This window comes from Sminthopsis crassicaudata, chromosome 3 (assembly GCF_048593235.1).
Source record: "Sminthopsis crassicaudata isolate SCR6 chromosome 3, ASM4859323v1, whole genome shotgun sequence".
In the NCBI taxonomy this organism is placed as follows: Eukaryota; Metazoa; Chordata; class Mammalia; order Dasyuromorphia; family Dasyuridae; genus Sminthopsis; species Sminthopsis crassicaudata.
Window position 1 is genome coordinate 437,892,508 of NC_133619.1, and position 25,866 is coordinate 437,918,373.

The 25,866-nt window shown below is 32.3% G+C and overlaps 2 protein-coding genes across 9 annotated transcripts in view; one reads left to right on the forward strand and one right to left on the reverse strand.

Moving 5' to 3' along the window:
* The window catches only part of GPR155 (G protein-coupled receptor 155), a 42,203-nt gene extending 22,740 nt beyond the window's left edge, over positions 1 to 19,463 (forward strand). For 4 of the 6 annotated variants that reach the window (XM_074303071.1, XM_074303070.1, XM_074303073.1 and 1 more), the window contains 7 exons: positions 113 to 320; positions 3,223 to 3,327; positions 9,465 to 9,601; positions 10,868 to 10,963; positions 13,173 to 13,237; positions 15,246 to 15,383; positions 17,403 to 19,463. In XM_074303071.1, coding sequence (XP_074159172.1) covers positions 113 to 320; positions 3,223 to 3,327; positions 9,465 to 9,601; positions 10,868 to 10,963; positions 13,173 to 13,237; positions 15,246 to 15,383; positions 17,403 to 17,703 — 1,050 coding nt within the window. In that variant the 3' untranslated portion in view covers positions 17,704 to 19,463. Of the gene's footprint in view, positions 1 to 112; positions 321 to 3,222; positions 3,328 to 9,464; positions 9,602 to 10,867; positions 10,964 to 13,172; positions 13,238 to 15,071; positions 15,135 to 15,245; positions 15,544 to 17,402 lie in introns of those variants that run through there. The other 2 variants (XR_012488264.1, XM_074303074.1) reach the window with 2 other exon arrangements.
* Positions 11,215 to 25,866, reverse strand: part of SCRN3 (secernin 3) — an 88,059-nt gene continuing 73,407 nt past the window's right edge. For all 3 annotated transcript variants that reach the window (XM_074303081.1, XM_074303082.1, XM_074303083.1), the window contains one exon: positions 11,215 to 15,255. In XM_074303081.1, coding sequence (XP_074159182.1) covers positions 15,229 to 15,255 — 27 coding nt within the window. In that variant the 3' untranslated portion in view covers positions 11,215 to 15,228. The remainder of the gene's footprint in view (positions 15,256 to 25,866) is intronic.

Consider the following 25,866-nt stretch of genomic DNA (forward strand, 5'->3'; position numbering starts at 1 on the left):
CATTTTGAATCTTGTGCTTAATTTTGAACTTTTGTTTTTGTTAATTAACATACTAAGATTACTAATATGATTTTAGAAAAGAATATTATAACTTCTTTTTTCTAACTAACAGATGATCACCACAGCCGTCACCCTGTTTTGTAGCATATTGGTATCCGGCATTTCATTGATGTGTATGAACCAGAATACACAGGAAGGGAATTATGAGGGATTAGATCACCGTTCTCAGAACAGCAAAGCAGGAGAGGCTGAAAGGACTGCTGTTGAGGAAAGTCCAGTGCCAACAAATGAACCAGATACAAGTTCTACTCTAGAAAGAAGTAGGTCCCTTAAACATAAATCAGTGTTGATGTTTTTATGCTTTATAAATGTTTTGATTTAAAGAGCCCTCACTAACTTGCTTTGAATAACATCATATAGGATACTTGGACCAATGTAATTAGCAAACAGAGTAACTGGTATGGTACTTACAGTTCTGTGTAGACAATCATTTGTTAAACTTTGAGAGTTAGAATTTGCCTTCTGAAAAATAATATTGACTGAGGGTGAATCTAAATGAAATTCCCATATACTTAGAAAATTCAACTACCTTATCATTTGGACAATAGCAGTGATTGAAACAAATCAAAGAGGTCTGATATAAAAATAAAATTTCTATTGACAAGAGAAGTGTAATTAATTATGAAGCTAACTAGTAAAATAGTATCTATTAATATTTATCTAGATTGAGCATTAGCTTCACTATATACATATCAGGAATGCAGAATCGAAATGTTATTTTGATATATTCATTAACAGATATGAAGATTTCACAGATAAAACATATAATTCCAGGAAATAGATTTATTTCATTACTGAGGTTTGTCACTAAGAGATGAGTAATGTCAAGCAATAAAATTCTTGTGTTGGCAAATAAAAAGCAAAAAGAGATGTAAAAAGATATGAGATAAAAGGGAAAGTGTTTTATCTTCTCCATCTTTTGGGAGGGAAAAAAAAAAGAAGAGGGAGAGAAAAACTACCCTCACACAGTCTTGTCTTGTAATGCCAGAGAAACTGAGGCAAAATAGAAATTAGAGAGTATTTAATAATTTATTTAAAAGGGAGAGATTTACTGAGACCAAATGGATCCATGGTTTGGTCTCAGGACTGAATGAGACTGTCTTCTCCAATAATCCAGCAAACAATGTGAGTTCTCAATGACATATGTACACATGGCTCAGATTCAGGGGATAGACTGAGTCAGGGTGCTGAGAAAAGGAACGGGAATCTGACAGGGTTGGGTGAGCCTCCAGAGAGGGGGATGACATAATAGGGGGAGGCACCATGAATATGGGGAGAGGCATCTTGATAAGAAGGTATCTGATATTCTGATAGCTTAGGATGGGGTGAGGCATTCTGATGTTCTAAAACATAAGATCTTTTATCCTTATCAAATATTCTGATTAAGAATGAGTGGAGGTTTCTTAGGACAATTATAAACTGAGGCAGAACATTTAGAGAAACTGAGTCAGGACTGGGTCAGGATAATTAGGGAAAATGAATCAGGACAATAAAAGAGAACAGTCTAAAATGAGATTTTTCATAGAGAAGAGGAAAGGAAAAGGGATTAAGCAAGAAAAGCTTTCACTGTTTGTTAAATAGGTAATTGCATTGTCATAGTTGTAGGAATTATTTTAAAAGCATGCTTTACGTTAATATTTTTCATTTTGCATCTGTATTTTAGCTATCTTGATGGAGATTAATAAAGATATTAAAAAGATGGAGGGAAAAGATAATCCTTTTGTCCAGAAAATCTTAATATTTAGCACTATGTTACATTTTTAAATTTGCAAAGTTTTTTTTTACAAACGTAAGTTCTCAATGACATATATACACAAACATCACCTCATTTTACCCTTGCAACAAAGCTGGATCTGAGCATAAGTGACTTGTCCAGGGTCACATAGATATTGTATGTCCGAAGTGGGATTTAAATTCAGAACTTCCTGACTCCCAAATCCAGAACTCTATCCACTGAACCACCTCACTGTACAAGTAACTAATGGAATAGATTAGTAGTGTAAGATTAAAATAAGCACAGATCTATGCAGGCCTATTGAGTTAGGAAGCCACGGATTACCACTATTTGTGTTGTAATATATTTTTATTTATTTTGTTAAACATTTCTTACATTTTTTCCAATTATATTACTTACCTTCCAGAATTGTGAGGATCAAATGAAATAATGTTTGCAGAATTGCATATTATGCAAATGAGATATTTGTAAAGCTCTTAGCACAATACCTGACTCATAGGGGGTTCTATATAAATAAATGCTAATCCCTTTATCTCTTTACCTCCTTCCCCCCAAAATATCAACTGTGTTGGCCCGTGATTTCTTTCTCTGGTAGTTCTGAGATTCTATGATTTCTTTCCTTCTCATCTAAATCTAGGCTGATTTGGTAAGTACTAGTAACTAGCAGAAATTTATTATCACTTAGATATCTGGCCTGGATACACTCATTGAACACCCACAAGAGGTATTCACAAACATTTCATTCACTGTTTCCCAGTTCCTTTACTGTAAGTCAATAGGATTTTTTCATCTCTATTATGATATTCATTACAAGGGCTAGTTTTGATAAAAACTATGAATTGACTCCAGCAGCCTTCTAAGAGGGCAAATGGATGAGTGAAAAGGCATTTATTAAGTGCTTAATATTTGCCAGGTACTAAAAAAGCTAAGAATATGAATATAAATGTAGAAAATTCTATCCTTAAAGCTGTTTACATCTCTGGGGTAGGAGAGTAGGAGCTAGAATATTTTGGTGATTAGAACAGTGGGCATTCAATTGGATCACCCTATCCCACAGCAGTGATAATTATTGTTTTAATTAGTATTGTGAAAAGTAGTGGGGATTTAAAAATTAATGAGGTTAAAAAATATGAATATAGGACCTACTAAATATTAGGATTTCTTATTCAGGTCAGGAGGTCCAGAACCCCTTGACATGAAGCAAATTCTGAATTTTCCATACTACTTAATTTGATAGAATTAAAGTGCAATGGGAGAACTGTTTGAAAATAGTATAAAATTTATTTATACATCCTTATCTATGTATGGATACTTTTTAGAGAAGATGGTTCAAGACTATTTTGATATAACATGAAAAAATCTTCCATGAAATATTAATTCATCTCATAAACTTTGACAGACTTCTAACCTCACTTTTTTTCCCCCAGGTTCCTGTTCATGTTCAGTAGGCAATGGTGAATTGTGCCATTCTGTATTAAAGCCAGTAGCAAACACCACTGCGGGTGAAATTCTAACTCCTTCCTTGGAGACAGGTAACTTACACTAAGAATTTCAGGAGGAGATAGTTCCCGAGTGTTATGATTCAAAGTAAAAGTGAAAAAATTGTGTACAAAAAAAAATTAAGTTTCTAAGTTCAGTTTTTCAAATGTGAAGGAAAACTGCTACTAGAAAAATCAGAAGGTTTTTTTGTTTATTTGTTTTTACTGAGGCAATTGGGGTTAAGTGACTTGCCTAGGATCACACAGCTAGGAAGTTTAAGTGTCTGAGATCAGATTTGAACTCAGTCCTCCTGACTAGTGCTCTATCTAGTCCTCTATCTGCTGCATCACCTAGCTGCCCCAATCAGAAGGCATTTTTTAAAAATTCTAACAACATGAAGTTCTTGGATTTATGATTTGTTATCGGTGATAGTGATGAGGTTTAGGTTTTAGGGTTCCTTTTCAGGGAACTGAATGATGAGGTCTAGATTTAGGGAACCAAAATGAGATCAGGGTCTCTGGTGGTCAGGGAGTTAAATAATAAGGACTAGTGGCAGGTTCGGGGTTAGGGAACAAAATGGAGAGCTTTGGCTCCCCTACACCCCCTTGGCAGTCAGTACAAGAGTAGGGAGTTTCGGGGAACCCCCTTCTGGCGGTACAGGGATTCTCTGTAAAGAAATTTATAAACCCGAAAACCTAGATTGATAAAAGAGGTTTATTATAGGGATTAAGAAGTAAGGTTAGAAATCTCAACAGAGAGGTATAAAGTCTTATTAGGGAAATAAGTGAGGATAAAGAGAGGTAGCACTGGAAAATAATATTATTCCAGTGGGTAGAGGCTTCCTTAGCATAGCATGGCATAGCATGACATGTTTAGAATCTCTGCAAAGAAATGAGTTTTTAATTGTCATTTTTATAAGGAGGTCTTTGGCTGCAAACTGGGTTTTAGCTTGAGCTGAATTTGAATAGAATTGAATGAGTTTCTTTAATTGAATAGGGTTGGAATTCTTTTGCTCAGGATGGAACCAATCCCACCTAGATAACATAATGAATCTGTTTATCTTGTTTCCCTCCAACAGGGTCTCTCACTGAGGCAGAGTTGAAGGAGATTTTTCTCCTTCAAGGAGTTTTAGAGTTTCAGGGTCCCTTCTTTAATAGGAATCTTCTTAAATAATAACAGCTTTTATTTTCAAAATACATGCAAGATAGTTTTCAGCATTCATCCTTGCAAAGCCCAGTGCTCCAAATTTTTCTCCCTCCCTTCCCCCATTCCCTTCCCTAGACAGTAAGTAATCTAATATATGTTAAACATGTACAATTCTTCTATACATATTTCCACATTTATCATGCTGCATAAGAAAAATCAGATCAATAGGAATCTTCTTAGGTAGCTATTTTCTCCACTAATACAAATCAGCATCTGATCTGTAGTCTTTCTTTTTTTTTTTTTCCCTGAGGCAATTGGAGTTAAGTGACTTGCCCAGGGTCACACAGCTAGGAAGTATTAAGTGTCTGAGGCCAGATTTGAGTTCAGGTCCTCCTGACTTCAGGACTAGCACTTTATTATACACTGCATCATCTAGCTGCCCCCTGATCTGTAATCTTAAGAGTAGTTTGGGGATCTTCTAGTGGCACAGTTAGCTCTAGTGACACAGATAGTTCATAGAGCACTGGATTTGGAAACAAGACTTATTTTCATGAGTTCTATTGATTACCCAATTCATTACCCAATTGATAAATGGTCAAAGGATATGAATAAGCAATTTTCCAATGAAGAAATCAAAACTATTTATAGTAATATGAAAAAAAATGCTCTAAATCAATATTGATTAGAGAAATTTAAATTAAAACAACCTTGAGATAGTATTTTATACCTTTCCAATTGGCTAAAATGAGAGGAGGGTAAAGTAACAAATGTTGGAAGGAATATGAAAAAATTAGGAATTTAATTTATTGCTGGTAGATCTGCGAGTTGATCCAACCATTTTGGAAAGCAATCTCAGATTATGCCCAAAGAATGATTAAAGTGCCAATCCCCTTTGACCCAGCAATGACATTGTTAGGGTTGTTCGTTTCCCAAGATGATTAAAAAGAAGAAGAGAACCTATATGTTCTAAAGTACTTATAGCAGATCTCTTTATAGTAGCAAAGAACTGGAAATTGTGGGAATGCTCTCAGTTGAGAAATGATTGAACAAACTACTTGTGTGTTTATGGTAGAATATTACTCTGCTATAAAAATGATGAGCTCATTGATTTTAGAAAAACATGGAAAGACTTGCATGAAATAAAAAAGTAAAATGATCAGAATCAGTGTACAAATTGTACAAATCAATTGTATACAGTAACAGCAATGTTGTTTTTAAGAACAATTTTGAGAGACTAAATTATTATATAGAAGTACCCAAATTAATTACAAAGGTCCTATGAAGGAAGATGCTGTCTGCATCCAAAGAACTTGACATATACATTCACTAATGGTGGAGGGAGAGAATTGAAAAAAAGTTACATGATAACTTTGTTGTATATTTGATAGGACTAGCAAGTTGTACAAAATAGATTTGCAATTTCAGATACAATCTTCTTTTCTATTCCACTTTGTTTCTATCCCATATTTGTATTATTTCTTAAATTCAGAATTTTTAATAAAATTAAAAACAAAAACCTATCTGGCCTCAGATATTTGCCATCGATGTGACTATAGACCAATCATTTAACCCTCTTTGCCTCAGTTTTCCTGTTTATAAAATGAGTTGAAGAAAATGGCAAACCACTTCAATATCTTTGCCAAGAAAACCCCAAAATAGGATTATGGAGAGCCAGATAAGACTAAAATAAACAAACAACTTCCTGACTCCAAAGCTGGCTCTCTGTCCACTATCCTACAATGGAGCATATATATGAGTTTCTTATAAGATCATTAATCATATATTTTATCTTTTTTTAAAGTTGATTATCTTTTTTTAACATCATTTTGTGATCAGTATCCCTCTTCCCAACTCAGAGAGTATCATTTATACAATTTTTTTTAAAAAGGTAAGAGAGGTAGAAGAGGAAAACCTCCCAGTATAACTGATCCATACATCAAAAAAACTACAAATATGTTCAATATACAACCTCCCACAGATGGTATTTTCTCATGTCTTTTAAGCTATGTGTATTCTTTATAATTTTGTAACATTAACTTTTGATTTTTTGTAGTAACTCTGAATTTACATCATTGTAGCCATTGTGTATGTTGTTTTCTTGACTCTGCTTACTTTTGCATCATTTCATAAAGATTTTTCTCTTCTCTATATAAGTCCCATTTGTCATTTCTTAGAACACAGTAATATTTCATTACATTTAAGTACCACAGCTTTATAGTGAAGAAAAATGATGTGAATGAACAATTTCCCCCCCCAAAAAAAAAGAAAGAAAAGGAAAGAAAGGAAAAGTATTCCTTACAAACAAGCCTTTCCCCAATCAATAAGAATCTCCTTTGTTTCTAGTTCTTTGCTGCCACAAAAAATACAATTACACATATTTTGTTGTGTATACTTTCTTTTTTTTAATGGAATCTTTGGGTCAAAGAGTGTGGACATTTTAGCATTTTATTTAAATAATTCCAAATATATTTCCAAAATGTTTATACTGATTCATAGCTCCACCAATAGTATACTAGCGTACTTATCTTTTCACAACCCTTCTTACATTAATGATTCCCAACTTTGGTCATCTTTGCTAATTTGCTAGGAATGAGATAAAACTTATGGTTTTGAATTGCATTTCTCTTATTGGTAATATGGAGCATGTGTTTATATAATTTTTAATAACTTTCAATTCTTTTAAGAACTGTTTGTTCATATCCTGTGACTGCATTTTTATTTTCAAAATTGTTCCTATTAGAAAAATCCTAGTACCAAGTACCACTTTGGTATATCTTTTGGAAATGAAGGAGTTATTTTTTTAGATATCTTATAGAATCGTAGATTTAAAACTGGAAGGGACCTTAGAAGTAATAACATCTAAATCCCTCCTGCAAGAACTGAAATACAGTGAGGTTAAATCTCTTGCCCAGGTCTACACAATTATAAAGTGTCTAAGACAGGATTTAAAATTATTCTGAAGCTATTTACTATATCATGCTACCTCCATTTACTACCGCACTTAATGGCTTCTTTCCCTTCTACCCATTCTCTCCCCCCAAAAAAATATCCAAAGTGTGGACATTAATAAAATGCTAAATTGCCTTGAATTTATTAGTTAATATTTTTGAGTGCCTGCCATATATACTAAGTATTAAATATTAGAAATATTCTTTCCTTTCATTTCAAGCTAAAACCAAAATTTTGTCCTATTGTTTTTTTTTTATTGTTTTGACTTAGAAAGTAAGGTTTATTTCATAAACTTTTTTGATTATATGCATGTCTTTTAAAAAAATATTCTTTGCACATACACTTGAGTGTTTCTGTTAAAGGGACTGACCTTTTTGGCTTAAAGATTGAAATTCAGTCATGGATTTATTGGATTTATCTCATGATTATTTCACATTATTTAAAGCCACTGAATTGGTTTGCATATATGTGTTTTAGATAAGTTATCAGCCTCATGGGTTGATTTAAACATGGGTTGAGCAAAGGAACAAAAAAAGGTGGTCTGTACACCTGAAACAGATGAATTATTATAAAAATTTTAATAATATATAAAATATTCCATTTGTTCTCAGGATGAATCTTTCTCTCTTTTGTGCTGCCACCTGCTGGTAATTAATACTATTCAACTTTCCAAAGGGCTAAGCATACACATTCACATGTGTACATCTGCATACATGTATACAAATACCTGTACCTTCTCTCTAAAGGCCTTTGGGATTGTGTCCGTTAACATTTTATGCCAAGGACCTCTTGCATCTGTCTAAACGAGAGACTAAACTTTTCTTCAACTATTCTTTTTTTTTCAATCCCTAAATCAAAACAAAAAAAAAAAAAATTGGGGGGTGGAGGTGGGTTTTTTGTTTTGTTTTTGGCAAGGCAAGGCCCACAGTCGTGCTTCTAGTATTAACTGTCTGAGGTTGAGTTTGAACTCTGGCCCTCCTAACATTAGGACTGATGTTCTATCCACTGTGCCAATATGCTTCCCCTCCTAAATTATTAATATTCTTCCACATTAACAGGTTCCTTATGCACATGAGTGGAAAACATTCTCAAAACATCATCTGAAGCTCTTGCTCACCTCTTTTTTGCCTCCAGGGTCTGTTTTTTAATCATTCTTCCCTCACCCAAAGTCCTGGTGATCTGTAGAGTTGTTATATGGAAAACCCTTTGAAACTTTTATAGCATAACATAAGCATGAATTACATAAGCTGTTTTTGTCAAATTTATCACTGACCTCCAACCTATAGGGTTTTGTCAGTATAGGTGCTTCCATTTTATAGATCCCACCTCCCCAAAGCTCTCCCACAGATTGCTATGCCAAAGAATTTATCATCTGGTGATCTTTCTCCAGACTTAGATGACAGACATAATTTTATTAGCTATTATTACTCTTATCCTGTGAGTTTTTATCTGTTAGGATAAAAAAGTCTGTTTTGTGAAAGACTGAAAGATTCTTCTTGTAACTATCTTAAAATAGCAATTTAGATAGCAAAGTTGATGTTTTATTAGTAAGAGTAAACCCTAGTGAACCTGTAGTTAACAAAAATAATAGTTGTACCATCTTTCTACATAATACTTCAGAATTCAACAAATTTAAAAACATTTAATGCAGTTTTTCAGTTGAATTTTGATTCATTATAAATATAAAGCACTTAACATATGCACTACTGATTATTATAATTTATATTAATCAACCAAACTGATAAGTATGAATCCTTTCTTGAAAACAAACAACAAATATGTAGATCAGTTAAGAGTGAAATTTAAGGATTCTCAATTGAGGTCTTTCTTTTTTATAATGATCTTAAAATTATACTTTTAAAGGTACAAAAGCAAGTGTTTTTATAACTTTTCAGGTAGATGTAATTTGTGAGAGAAAGTAAGGAATATGTTCTTGTTTTATACTATGAAAGAAATAACTTTCTATAGAGCTCTTATAAAATAACCTATTATGACTCTGGGTTGTATTTGGACATGACAGTTTGCTTAGTCATTAAACAATTTTAATTCCCTTTAAAATAAAATCTGATTACATATTATTCTTAATGTTTTCTAGATGAACATTGTGTGAGTCATTGTAATTCTCAAAGTTGCATATTAGCTCAGGAAGAAGAACAGCTTCTACAGATTGGAGATAAACAACTGGCTAGACACGGGTTGCTGTGTTTACTACTTATTGTCGGCTTACTTGCAGTAAATATTTCTTTTATTCTTATTTGAGATCCATTCCTTTTAAGTGTTTTGCAAAAATTTCAGTTGGGTAGCTAAAAAAGCTTAGTTACTTCTACAAATGGTAGTAGTAATAATATATTGACATCATCTTCATTTCTCCCTTTTTTAAAAAGAGAAAAAAAAAGGATTAATAGCCTATTTTGCGGTATTACTGTCCTATTTGTGGGGAAAATATTTTATATTGTCTGGGATATGCTTGGATAATTATCCATCCAAGACCTTACATCTAAAATTTGAAAAAAAAATCTGAATTTTTCTATTAATCACTCACTGTTCATCATAGGTCATCAGTTAGTTGACCTTAATGAAGAGACTCCACTACATCTTTTTAAAGAGATCTTCCCAAAATAACTATTTTCTGAGATAACTACAGACATGGCAATAAATAGAATGAACATAGAGTAATCTCTCCAATACTTCTGATATTAATTTTACATATTTTATTATATATGCATATATTACATATTATTAAATATATATTTTTATATAGAATTGAATCATTCTATGTTAAAGTTCAAATTCTTTATTGTCTCCTTGCCTGGGGCTGGGCAGATTTCTGGAGAGGCTTTCAGACCAGCTTTGGTCTCAGTGGGGCAAGTGCAGGAGGCCAGCCACCATGGTGGTGTGAGATGGAATGAATGAATCAGCCTTCAGCCACCACAAAGGTGGACATTGGAATGAATGTATCTCTCAGTCCCTGCTGGCTATTATATACTCTAATATAATTACAGCATTCTAAGTGTGAATCTTGTAGAATTATATTAAGTACTAAGTACATGTATTGAACTAGAGAACTATTAATCACCATGCCAAACTAGATAATCATTGTCTTATTAACTCCACTGACTTAACACCTTGAAAGAATCTTTGTTTCAAGTACAAGAGTTCTGGCCCATAACAATGAAGTGTTAAAATTTTTAAAATCTTCCATTTGAAATTAGGCAGCAATATTGATGTCTTACATAAACTTCTATAATATAGATGACATCTTTTTACCCCCTCAGAATTAATTAGAATAAATATCTGTATAAAGGCCATATCTCAGAAGGATGCATCACTCTTTTTAGAAAGGCAAAGGTGTTATATAGTCTTAGTGTTTTGTCCTTTATTCTTCCTTCTCAAATTTTAAGTAGATTTTAGATTTAAGGCATTTGTTTAATTATAACTATTCTGATAAGTAAAGTGAATAGCTTTCTTCATTAAAAAAAAATTATTATTTCTTTGCAGAATCTTTCAAGTTGTTTGTGGTGGCTGTTCAACCAGGAACCTGGAAGACTATATGTTGAATTACAATTTTTTTGTGCTGTATTTAATTTTGGACAGGTACTTATTCACTAGGAATATTGAAGAAACATCTGTGTGCGCATGCACATATGTGTGTTTATGTTCTGTTTGATCAACTATATTATATTGTCAGTCAGAAATATGCCTATCTCTGAGTAGGAAAATGTGTTATTATATTGATTGAAGTTGCCAGTTTGTATTCTGAATATTTCAACCAGAAATACTGAATTCATCTTCAGTTTTAATTTTGAAAGCAAGACTGCTTATGGAAATAGAGGCAATGCATCTCATGATCTATATAAACTTTATTAAATATTTATTAGATTAGCTTTGACAAATAAATTATTACAGCTTCACATAAAATAAATTATTTAAGAATAATTATTTAATAATTCATGAGCAGAAAGTCTTATTGAAATTCTAAATACATATTTAGACTTAACAGCTTAAAATCACACTAAGACTTTGGGAGATTCTATATTAAATATTATTTTAAATTTTATTGCAATTTAATATATCTTCAATGTTTCAAGAATTCATGATTTCATTGATGATTTCATTTCTTACATAAAAATCCCAGTTCTTTTCTTTGCTTTAGCAGATAATTTCCATTAAAAAATTAATCATCTTTGGTCAACTTGGTCATGAGCCTCTTTGAATTTGGCTAGGCTTATCTTTATTTAATAGACATGAAGTTTGTTTCTATACTCTTCCTTAAAGCTTAGGTAAATCTATAAGAGCATAAATGCCATTATTAGAATCTTCAAGAACTAAGGATCATTTCTATACTAAAAAAGATAACAAAATAGAATCTTAATTAATAAAAATTAGTAGAGAAATTAATTTAATACTTTTAAACATCAAGTTCTTCTATATTTATTTGATTTGACATATGCAACCCTGTAATTATTAGCAAAATTCTTTTTGAAACCCATATTTCATATTCCATAAAAAGTAAGGGAAATCTTATTTTTAGGCAGATGCTTTGCAGGAGAAACTTAATAAGAGTGAGGTTAAAGGATAAGTTGAACTGAATCAATAAGCATTTTATTTTGCTCCTGTTATATATGCCAGTCACTGAGAATACAAAGACAAAATAAGGTTCTCAAGGACCTTATGTTCTTCTAGGAGAATGTGGGTTTAGAGGAAGGACATTTTTTAGATAGATAAATGTGTATCTGGGTATATGTATGTGTGTACACATATACACAAATATATCTTTATAAACACAAACAGTTTACAAAGTAAATACAGAGTAAAAAAAGGAAGCTAGGGCTTGCCTTCCAGATATTGTGCATGAGAGCAAGAACACCAGTTTGGCTAGATTATAAAATTAGTGAAAGGTGAGTAATGTTTAATACACATGTAGAAAGATAGGTTGGTTAAGTCAGAGATTCATAATATTACTTTATTGTTCTATTTGAGATCATTTTAAGACATAATAGCATTAAAATATCAGAATAATTATATAGTTCAAGACTCAATATAAATGATTTTTTGTTTCCTTCTCGTTTTGAATTACCTTATTTCTACTATCCATTAGTCTCAATAAGCAAGAGTTGTCTATAAAACAATTTCTATGCCACATAAAGTTTGTCACTTATAGTTTGCACTACACAAAAATGATTTAATATGTTGTACTTGTTGCCAGCACCATTTTCTGTATAGTGGCTTTTATACCAGAATGCAAATAATTCTGAAAATGTGTTCTGAATACATGAAATATTTATATGAAACATGAATTCTTGGGTAAGTGCACAAAATTACATGATAGAGGTGCAAGGTAGAGACCACATCCATAAGAAAGTAATTATGTGATTCCAGAAGCCAGACATTGATTTGAAATAATTATTTCTACTACATATTTTCCTTCCCAGTAGCACTGGCTGTAAGGTTGATGTAAAAACTACCAAATATCTTCCCAGTTTTGTCTGACTACTTTTTCATCTGTCTCTGCTACCCAGTACAAAGAAGAATGGGAATATCATGTGGAGCAGAACTTTTCTTTCTTCGGCCTCTGTTCTCTTCTAGAGGAGTATCACAAAGTCTGTTAACAAAATTGGCAAGACCAGGTGCCTAGAACAAGCAACCAGAAAAATGCTCTTGTTTTAGGGCCTAGAACTTTAAACTGCTTTTTTGGTTACTTTTTAAATGTTGTTCTCTGAACTTTTTTTTTTTTGGCCTGAAATTTTATTTCTAAGTTTTAAATATGTAACTTTGTCTATATGTGTTTTGTTTTTTTCACCAGGGTTTTATTTCTTTTGGAATCTTTGGGTTAGACAAACATTTTATCATTCTGCCTTTCAAAAGAAGGTAAACTAAACTTTTAAATGTATTTATTTTTTAATAAAATTAATGGTAAAATTAGGCTCCTAATACTTAATGGCAGAAACTGATTGGCAACAGTGTCATCTGCTGATTCATGTATTTATTATCCACAGATAAGCTATGATAGGAACCATCATAAATCCAGTAGGTAATATTTCCATTTTAAAAATAATTATTGGATATTGTATTTAAAAAACTTACTGAATTAAAAATGCAACTTTAAAATATGCTTAAAGATTCATTCTAAAGATAGAGTTTTTATCTCATCTTTGATAGGTATTTCTATACTTTATAGTATATCTCTTATCAAGAGTAGTTTAGATTCTTGCAATTTGACTTTTTTCTCCAAGAAAAAAACTCATTCTGCTTTTCTAAAGTTTTGATTCTACTATTTTCTACAAAGTTTCTTAAAGTATCAACTTTAATTGGGGACATTTATTTACAAATATTCTGAGTCATAAGCATTAAGTTTGGATAATTTTTTTGAAATATATAAAACATTCTCATTAGCCTCATTAGGTTTCATGGTAAAAGCAATAAAATGTAGAAATATTCACCAGAGTTCCCCTTACCAAGGCACTACATAATGAGGACTCTGCATGTTAACAGGCTTCATAAATATTTAAAAGTGGCAACTTTAGTGTTCATTCCTTGTCAGCACTGTGGAAAATATTGAGGACATAGACAAAATCCAAAAAGGTACCTTTTAGAACCCTTATGGAGCCTATATTGTAATGGGATAAACAACAGGCAAAAGAAATGTACGTACAAGAGAGATATATATATATATAGTATAAATAGAAGGCACTCTAATCTCAGAGAGGGCACAAGGATTGGAAAAGGAGGCAAAGGGGGACTGGGAGAGGGCTACTTGCAGATAGTGAGATTTGAACCAAGTAATACAAGAAGCCAGCCAGAAAAGCCAAGATGAGGCTTTAAGATTTGGCATTATTAGGTTCTTGGTCTCCATTTAATCTTTTTTTTTTTTTCCCCCACTTAATTTTTTTATTTTTCTCAATCACATGTAAACAAAATCTAATATTTTTTATTTATTAAATAGTATTTTATTTTTCCAAATACTTGCAAAAATAGTTTTCAACATTTACCTTTGCAAAACTTTGTGTTCCAAATTTTTCTCCTTTCTTTCTCTCCTCCCCAAGACAACAAGCAATCCAATATAGGTTAAACATAACATTTAATTTTAAAATTGTGAATTCCAAATTCTCCTCTTCCCTTCCTTCCTTGACAAGGCAAGCTGGTGTAATACGCCCTGCTCTATTTGTGCTGTAGTCTGGGCCCAACTGCCACCCCAGAGGAAGCCTTTTCTTGCTGACCTCCTAAGTTCTCATAGGCTGTAAAGTTATTTCACACAGCCTTTTGATTCTGTTCTGCCATTCTAGAATTTGATATGAGGTGTTATTTAGATTTATTTGGAGAGGAATTTGGGAGAGCTTGGCTGAGTGCCACTAATTTAACTCTGCCATCTTACTTCCTGTTTCCACAGTGAAATCCCCATGTAGTCTTAACTAAAGAACAGTAAAGGTGGTCCCATGGTAAAGAAATGGGAAAATAAAGTAGTCATTTACAGGAGATTTAATCATCTGTTTCAATATTGATCAGATTAAAGAATAAATAAACCAGATGGCTGGAATGACTCACACAGAGTAGATGTTCTACATTCAAGATATACAGGAAATCTGCCTATTACACAAAAATGCTGAAATACAATCTTTGATCTCTGTAAAGACTGTTTAAATATCTCAAGGAAAATGGAGTTTAACAAATCACAAATATGCCAAATTTGTTGTATGTATTTAAGGAATAAAATATCAATGAAGACAGATTACCATTGCTTCAGGCTTGAGTGATACGGATATGCCAGGTAGATGATGACTACTATTGAACAAGCATGTTTTTATAGGGGAATAGATCCCCTTTGTGGTATTCTTTGTTTTCCCTTACAATTAGTCTCTTCTTCAATTTTGATTTTCAGATTTGAATTCCTGTGGAGTAATAAAGAAACAGCAGAAAATAGATCATCACCTATTGCTGAGGAGATCAGAATGACCTGTCAACAGTTTGTCCATTATCATCGTGATCTCTGTATCCGAAGCATTGTCAAGGAAAGAAGGTGGGCAAATGCCTGTACAGAGAAACCTGTTAATTAAAATATTAAATGTTGAGCCTACCTTTCAAATTAATTTGATTTGGGCATGTTAACTAAAAATGTTTGGTTCATGGGACAGTACGTGTAAGAAATGGATTATCCCTTAAATAAAACTTATATAACATACCTAGACTATCTTTATTTAGATAATTTTGAAAAGCTGATAACTTTGGTTTCCCATAAAAAATATGGAAATATATTTTGATAAATAAGACACTAGGATATTAGAATTGAGGGGACATTAGTTATTAATGCTTTTCAGAGAATTTTAAAAACTTGGAATTTAGAAACAATTTTATTTTCATATTGTCCTATTGATGTTACTTTTTACAAAAAAAAAAAAAAAAATTTCAAAGCTATGACAGTTTTGACACCAGCTACTATTTTTCACTCGAGCCCAAGCATCTCAGTAATATCTATAAGAACCAATTAATTTAAGTTGTGTAATGGGGAAAGTGAAAAAGCAGATAAGTAAAGACTCCTATTATAGACCACACAACAGTCTTCTTTTGTGACAGGTAGATATCTGGATAAGCAAAATCATTTAAAAAGAATACCTATGAAGTTTCCTTCAGCAATTCAACAGGGTGAGAAAACTAAAATTTTTAGAAGAAAATTTTATCTGACATCTTTATACAAGTTATAAAACAGAAAGGGAACTGTAGTGCTGTTGCTGCTTTTTAGGATTGCTAAGGTGGGTGCTGGCAAAACCCTCTATTCCACTATACCCTTTTCAGGATACATACCCTCATTATTTAAGTGGCCTTTGTCCCATTGTAAGGATACATGAGTTGTCATTACATAATTATCAGCTGACATGTTATGGTGAATGAGTATCAGAAACCATACTAGATTTTAATTGAATATTTAAAATTAACAATAAGAATGGATGTTCAACCATACATTGTTTAGGGAATTAGTCTCATATTTGAAGTATCTGAAATTTAGTGTATAAATTAACATGTATTACATCTTTTACATGTTCCTGAAATTACATTTTTTGTGTTCATTGTGACGTTACTTGAGATGTTTAAATGCATATTTGCCTTTTGTGACTTTTGTATGAACTTCTTAGTCTACTCATGTAATTAAGTGAATTATTTTTCATCACCTGCTTTCTTCATTTCACTTTGATCTTTGATTACTGTCTTTTTCACTTTGTAACAGTTCTTTTGCTTGGCTGATGCTTTTATTGAACATACTGCATGTCCATTACATGTTTCTATTAAAATTTACAGGTTCATTTGGTTATTTTTCCTCTTGTTGTCATAAACTTTAATCGTTTGCTGAAACATGAGGAACCATGCTTTTATATTAGGAATGCATTTAAAATAATCAAAAGTGTTATACCAAGTACAATTTTTATCTCATTGTTTTAGTAAAACAAATTTTACATCTCTGATTAAATATTATTCTCTGAGAATCAATTCCTGATTTACTGTAGTTTAGTGAGAACATTTTGTATTTTTATAATTGGACAAATTTTATTTAAAGCTTATGTAGCAGGGGCAGGGAGGTGGCACAGTGCTAGAGCACCAGACCTAGAGTCAGGAGGATCTAAGTTCAAATCCAGTCTCAGACATTTGACATTTACTAGCAGTGTGACCCTGGGCAAGTCACTTAACCCCAATTGCCTTGCAAATAAAATTTTTTAGTAGTAATTTCTAACAAAGCTATTACAAAAGTTGATGCTATTGTATAATGATTTAAACACATTTATATATAGTATGTCACTTTTGTATTTAAAAGTTCCATGTATTAAGTTTAACTCTTTTCATAAACATAATTATCATATTTTAATGATTTTACAGCTTAACAAATCATTAATAATCCAAAACGGTTTCTTTTCTACCATACATTTTTATGTATCAACTATCATGCTGTCTTTCCTTATTTTCCCGTTTTTCCTTGCCTGTCCCCTATTATGCAGTGCTGATAGCAGATTTACAGAACATATGGGTGAATCATTCCTTTGACATACAGGTGTGGTGCAAAGACTTCTACTGGAACTTTCTGTGGCTGTGACCTGGTGAACTGGCTAATTGAAGTTGGCCTTGCCTCTGACCGTGGTGAAGCAGTGATATATGGAGACAGGCTGGTACAAGGAGGAGTTGTACAACACATTACTAATGAATATGAATTTCGGGATGAATATTTGTTTTATCGATTTCTTCAGGACGGTCCCACAGAAAGTCCTCTAGGCACTAATTCAGGTACATCTTCACAGGATAGACAGGTAGAAATTGAGCAATCATCCCCTACCTCACTTTCTCCCCAAACTTAAAATATGTGAATATAAGACAAAAACAAAGAACAATTTTTCCTTATTATATCATTACAATTAGAGAGCTCCTTTTGAGTATAATAATCACCAGTTTGGGCAAAAATTATTATTGATTTGCATGTAATTATTTAATGTAATTTAATAACCAATAAGCCACTAATCTAAATTGCTAAATTTTGCAGTTGGATATTGAGCCGTAAATGAATCTCATGATTATGTATACTTTGCACTTACTAATTGCACTTGGAGAGACTGAAAATCATTTTATTAAGAGGTCTTCCTAATACTTAATTTCTCCACCACTATCCAATTTTTTGACAAGTAGTACTCATTTTGTTTTTAAAGTATACTTATTCTTGCTTTTCCTTCAAAAGGGATAATCTCCACAAATCTATACCGGAAGTTAATATATAAGTTTAGTCTTTAACTTTTGTTATGCACATTATGGTTAGAGTACTTTAACTTACATTACACCAACAAAATTACTACTATAATTATTGAGGTATACATATATACATGTATACATATATGAACATATATGTATATATTTATAATTTTTGCACTTCCCAGCTTAGAAAATTTTTGCACATCTCATCTGAATCACTATTTAGATAAATTAAGATGGGAAAGAAATGGTTCTTGTCAACAATCATTTATCATATGTCTCTTATTTGCCATGCACCTTGCCAAGCACTGGGGATACAAAAATACAAATGAAAGCCTTTTATGTATTTCAAACTTATTTTTGAAGCCAAATCTAATATGCTGCTATAAATTTTAGAATTTAATTTTTGGCATACTGATTCCTCAGCACCTACAAATGTGTGTAGTTATAAAATATTATTCTTATTTTGAAATTGGTGGGGAAAAGATGGAGAAAAGGATGATCATGTTATCTGAGTTACTCAGTGTTCAGTGTGCTTTATTTCATAAGTTTAACAGTCACTTTTTTAAAGTGTCTAGAAAATATTATGCCCAAGTTGTCTTACTTTTTAAGCCCAATTTACCAACAAACCCCTACACCAAATATTTGGCCCCCTCCTGATTTAACTTAAAATGTTTAGTTTCTTCGTATTTAATTGCTTCTAACTTCCATATGAAAGAGACAGAGACAATTTTTTCTATTGTCTACTTGGATGTTTTGGGGTTTTTTTTTAAGTGAATAGGACTTATTTTACTACTCTTTTAAATCTGTATGTTTAAAAAAAATTAGGAAAACCCTAGTGTTAGTTTAATAAAGAGTAAATCTAAATACTTTGGATGACATGTTTTAAATTAACATTTTGAAGGTGGAGCAGTTTATCAATTAAGAGTCATTTTGACAAGGAAATGTCTAGTTTTTTTTTTATATTCTAATTGTGACTGTCTTAATGCTCTGGAATTTAGACCGATTTTAAGCTTAAAACATAACTTATGCCAGGAAGAACTGATTTATAATTCAGTATTTGAGATGCGAACTCAAATGCATGTAAGTATCTCAAATTTAAATTAAGAATCAATTGTTTTATCTTTGCACATACATAAGTTCTCTGAAACAAAGGGAAGCAGAAAACTGCATCTTTTAGCACAGAAAGTACTGACAGAAAACTGTTGATCATTGTGATCTTCAAGTTTGGCTAACAGTACTTTTGTTATGTTAAAATATTTTTAGAATTAAGGATATGTCAGTTTTATCAAATGAAAATATCTTTGTACCTGTGACCTCAATAATGTAGCAAGTTTCTCAATAAAATAACTCATTTAATTTGTGTTGCAGAAAATGTTTTTCTTGTAATTCTTTGATTTATTTGAATAATGCAAAAAACACATAAGAGGTCTTTTCGTTCATTCCTTAATATTACTCTAATTTTAGTTCCTTCAAACTATCTTTTTTTTTTAACATTAATTTTTTATGGTGCTGTGGGGAAAAAAACTCCTTTTTAAACAGTACTTTACAATTTCTGCAGTGTTGCGTGCTCCGTAGTCACTGTATAAGTGCTGAATGAATGAATCTGGGAACTTAGAATTTTCTTTTGTGTCTGTCCCCTTTATTGCACTCAGGCCTTCATCCCCTCTCACCTGGACTATTACAGTAGCGTCCTAATTGGCTTTCTGTCTCAAGACTCTTCCTAATCCAGTCTTTCCTCCATAGGGTCTCCAAAATAATGTTTTTGAAGCTCACTTGATTTGATGATCTCTGAGCATTTGTTTTGCACAATAGGTGTGTATCTTTATATCCTAGCATAAAAAGCAGCAGAGAAAATTTCTTTGGGGGAATTTTTTGAGCTTGTCCCACTAACAAGGTTATCTGCCTAAAATATTTAATCTATTTTCAAAACCAAATGCTGTATCAGAATACTAATTGGCACCACACAGCCCTGGATGTAGAGTTCAAGAAAACCTGAATTCAAATTCATCCACAGATACTAATCTTTGTGACCTTGGACAAATCACTTCACCTCTGTTTACTTTCATTTCTTCATCTGTAAAATATCGATAATTGCACCTACCTCCCAGGATATGATGAGAATCAAGTAAGATAATATTTAAGTGTTTTAGTATAGTTTCTGGTATATAATAAATGTCATTTATGTAAATGCTAGTTATTATTATCTGAGGAATTCTGAAAAGTGTTCTTAAAACCAGACTATTTAAAAAGTTATACATCAGTTAATTACCTCTAAAAATTTAAATATAATTTTTAAAAAGGTAAAATATTTCACAAAATTGAATACCTTTAACTACTGACCCTTTAGCTAACTTCTTCCTCCTCTCTCCCCACCTCAGTCCTTTTCATAATTGATGTTATAACTTGCCTCTAACTGTCCATTGTTCTTTACATTGCTCATGTAGCCAACAATTTATTAACAATAAAAACTCAACTTAATAAAAATGTAGCATAAGCTTTAAATTTTAGGATCAATATAGATTACACTAATAATTCAAACAAAAAATTAATAAATAATATATAACCTTGTACCTTCTATGACTTAAGGAAAAATTCTTAACGAAATAATGGATAGAAGTTATCAGAAAGCATTAAAACTAAAAATATTTTGCATGGAAAAAATACAATAGGATTAAAAGGAAGGAATTGGGAAAAATCTTTGCAGCAAATATCCCTGATAAAAATTTGATGTCCAATATATATATATATAAGGAATACATGCACATACACACAAGCCTTATCAAAAAGTCTGAGCAGTTTAAAAAAAAAATGAAACATAAGCTATCAACCACCACATGAAAGAATGCTCCAGATCACTAATAAATGCAAATTGAAGCAACTCTGAAATTTTACTTCATGTCAATCAGATTGCCAAAAAATGACAAAAGACAAAATGATAGCTTTTGAGCTACTGGAAAGGTAGGCACATTAATGCACTGTTGGAAATATGAAACAGTCCATTCTGGAAGGTAATTTGGAGTTTGAATGAAAAAGTCATTCAAATGTACACATGCCATTTGATCCAGCAATCCTTCATCACTAGGCATGCTACTCTAAAAGAAGGTCAGAGTAAAATGCCCTATATATCAACATGCACTTTTTAATGGTATAGAACTAGAAGGAAAGTGGCTGCTTATTGATTCCTGGATAAATGAGTGAACATCTGATGGTATATGAACATAATGGAACGTTATTGGCTCTTAAAAGATGAAGAATTCAGTGAAACAAGGTTAGATCTGTATGAACTAGAGTTCATTAGTAAGCAAAATCAGAATAATTTTCACAATAATGTAGCGAAAATAATGCTTTAAGACTTAAAAAATCTTAGAAAGCTTTAACTCCAGAGGGAGGCTCAGTAGACCACAGGTGTGGAATGAAGTCTATAAAGGTGCATCACAAGGTGGTATTTTGCTCATTCCTCACAAAGGAAGCATGGAGGAGTCATTGGGAAAAGACAGTGATACTAAATAAAAAAGCATAAGTGAAACTAAAAATGCATGTGTGACAGGACCACTTTCTACAGAAACTGCCCTTTCTCTGGTTATATGGATTAGTGTAGTTCTTCCCTGAAAAATGTTAAAATGTGTCCTCTAGATTTGAGTGAGCTAGGGGAATTAGATTCAAGTTGCACCCGGTTTGAAATACCTTTCTCCTACATTCTAACCACAGTGGTATGACTTCCTAGTCACAAAAAAAGGCCCACTCACATGGAGGTAGGACCATTCATATTTGGCAGATACCCTAAGAGTGCTGTGGTACTCGCATCCTACCTAGATACATTTCCATATGGAGATAAAAGGCCCTGGTCTACCCAAGCTAAGCACTGTAGTATCCTTAGTTAAGAAAACCTTTGTTAACTGCTGAATGACCTACAAGAACATCATTTTATTTTGACAGTGAATCTGAAAAATAAATGGATACCAAGCTAAATTAGGCTTTCCTAGATTATAACATAGTCACATAGGCAGTTCATTGAACTAATCCATAAGTAAGTAAATATAAACTGGATAAACAATAAAGGTGGAAAATAAACTGGGTCCATTAGAGATCAGGGTCGATCACATTTGAAAAACTATGTAACTTTCCATGATTATAATCTGCTCTGAAACATAAACAATATATGTAGCAAAATTACCCAGGCAGTATCAGAAGCCTGTGTACCAGAGAATACCATATCCTTATAAGGTAATAAAAACATCTGTGGTAGATAAGGTTTCAATAATTTGCTAACAATGATCTGAAAAGTGGTATGAAAGTCTTAATTGATAATATTGGTGACTAGAAAAGAAGAGGGGCTTATCATGCAGCAATAATTAATGGTCAACCTGAATGCTACACTGGTATTTGTAAAATATTAAAAAAAAATCAGAGGAAGGTCTCATGTGTCTAGATCCTTTATAGAGAATCAATGGAAATATGTAAATAATAAAAAGGCATGGTAGGAATGCAATCAGCAACACCAGTGAGAGTATTCACACTTATATAAGATCAGGGTATTACTACACATTTGCCATTATCATCAATAATAACTACATATAATGTTTTATAGTTACAAAATGATTTTGTATACATTATCTTATTTAAACCCAGCCACCCTAATTAGTATAGTATTATTTTGGTTGCTATTAAAGTTTATGATAACTACTGTAATTTATAAGATTAAAATCCTAAAGGGAAAGAGCTAAAACAAACATGTAAGTTCAAGTATAAGCTACCAAATGGGCTAACTAAATAAAGGTTGTTAGTTCTGGTGCATGGCTATAGTTGATTTTTGGAAATATAAGATGTATAATATATCAACGCCTTGTTTAACAAATACAACATACATAATTTAAATTCCAACTAAGAAGTTCTGAGTAAATATTCATTAATCTAGTAGCAACCTTGCTGGGGAATATGTAACTGTCTAGAAAGCAGATATTTTTTATTTGATATCTATTAAAAACTTAGATGGGAAGCTATGTGGCACAGTGGATAGAGCACTGGACTTGTAATTGGAAAGACTCATCTATCCGAGTTCAAATCTAGTCTCAGACAGACACTTACTAGTTTTGTGGCTCTGGAAAAATCACTTAATCCTGTTTGCCTCAGTTTTCTCATCTGTAACATGAGCCAGAGAAGGAAATGGCAAATCACTCCTGTATTTTTGTCAAGAAAATCTCAAATGGGGTCACAAAAAAAAAGAGTTGGACATGAATTTAATGACTAAAAACAGTAAAATACAAAAATTAAATAAGATGTTTACATAGAAAAAGGCCCCTCCAGACAAAGATAATTTTTGACAAGAAATATTACATGTTATTTTATCTCAGTTTCCTCTACTTTTCACATGTAAAATGGGATAATTAGGATTCTAGGACTTAAAAAAGAAAACTTAAGAAATTATGTAGTTCAGGAGTTCTTAACTTTCTTTTGAATCATGGACTACTTTGTATAATTTGTGAAGCCTAGAGACATCTCAAAATACTGTTGTTGTTTTAAATACTTTATTTTTCCCAGAAATTACATGTAAAAATAATTTTAACATTATTTTTAAATTTTGAATTCCAAATTCTATCCCTCCCTCTCATTCCTCTTCCATGAGATGGTAAGCAATTTTACATAGGCTATACATGGGCAATCATGTAAAACATGGTTCCATAAGTCATTTTGAGGGGGGGAAAAAAGAAAGCTTTCAGTATGCATTCAGATGCCATTACCTTTTTTCTTTGAAGGTAGAAAGCATTCTTCATGAGTCCTTAGGGACTATCTTGGATCATATTGCTGAGAATAGCCAAATCATTCACCATTGATCATAATACAATAATTGCTATTACTGTGTACAATGTTATTTTGGTTCTCACTTCACTCTGCATCAGTTCATGTTAGACTACATCTTATTCAGCCATTCTCCAGTTGATGGGCATTCCTCAGTTTCCAATTCTTAGCTACTACAAAACTGCCATAAATATTTTTGCATAATAGGTATACCTTCAGATAAAAAATCTGAACACTAGACAGGTGAAGTGACTTGCCCAAAGTCCACAAGAAGTAAAATGGAAAAGTCAGGCTTTAAATTCAGATGACTTGCTTCCCCCATTGGCAAATATAACTATATGTTACTAAGTGATCCCTGCCAATGCCTCCTGGCTCTAAATTTTTTAAGCATTATTTTAAATATTTTACATAAGCAAGCAAATTGCAGTGCTCACACTATGAATTCCAATCTGCAGTATCTTAAGTCTTAAAAAGATTTTGGTGCCCTACTTTATTATTTTCACAAGTCAAATTTAATATTTTGTTAAAACCAACCTAAAAATGAATTACATAAATGTACAAGGGGAAGTAGTACACCTTATCTGGATTGGCAGATTACACTGAGAAATTACACAAAACATTATAATAAATTGCATGATATAATGAAAATAAAATGGAACCTAACAGTTGACACCTAAGGTTCAAATCCTGATTGCTACTAACTTAACTTAAACCAAGTCACTACTCCTTCAAGCCCATTTCCTCATCTATAAAAAAGGGGTTTCTGAGGGCTTTCCCAAACACAAATGATAAGTATTGTGTGCATTCAATAAAGGGAGCATCAGCTTAATACAAGGATGACTGATTTAAACTTTTTTATTTATCAATCTACATTTAGGGGAACCACACAATTATAGAGTATTTTTTTTTAAATTAACACTTGAGCTACAGAGGCCAAACCTGGTAGTCTGAATATATTATATTCTTTCTTCTGTGGATTAGTTATTATGTATAGTGTAGGGATTCCCTCCACCAATTCAGAAAAGAATCCCCTCCCAACTTCAAACCTTCTTATTCCATATGATTTTTGTCCATATTTGTTCATAAGACACCAAAAGGATCCCACTCAATATTCTTGAACCCTTCTTTTAGTTTCTCAAGAATCAATGTGCATTAGAGTGCAATGTTCTCTAAACCTTCACAGAGATAGAAAGAGGGATCAAAACTGTTAATTTCACTGATCCAGAAAATTTATAGGAAAGGAAATTTCTTATACCAATGCAAGCTGACACCTTCCCAAACAGAGATTTAAACACTACCTGCTTATCATAAGTGTCTAAACCCTTAATTTTCTGTTTTTCCTAATCTTTTCCATTGGTAGAATGAATATAAGAGTGAAAGTTCATGAAATCAACCAACCAACAAACAAACAAAAAACAGCTAAGGCTAAGTGTTCTCCATCTTTATGCTCTGAAGAATATAAAGAAAAAATAATATGCTCTGAAGAAAATAAAAAATTCAGAGGCAGGCAGATCAAGTGTGGGATTTGGAAGTACAGACAACTGGGAATGCAAATATTCAGTTAAAATTAATTTAATAAGGCTGAAATATCTTTTTCCCCAAAACTGGAAATCAATTTGTAGAATGCATTAGTTAGTCAATCCTGCAAACAGCACGTTTGTGTTATATAAAGTGCCTTGGAAGAATACAATAAATTAGAGAAGAGTAATATGTAAATTTTGAAAAGTTTCTTGTTATGGGGCATGATAGCACATGCCTACAAACCTTACGGATGGGGAGGCTAAAGCTAGTGCGTCACTTGAACTCAAAAGCTTTGAGTTATTGGAGGTTTAAAACTAATCAGGCACTAATTCTGGCACTAGCATGGGGGTCCCTGAGGAGGGCAAAGAGAGCTAGAACAAGCTGCCAAAGAGAGAGTCAAATTTGGCCTAAGTCAGAAAGGCATCAGATTGAAAGCTTCTATGCAAAGCTGCAGTGGG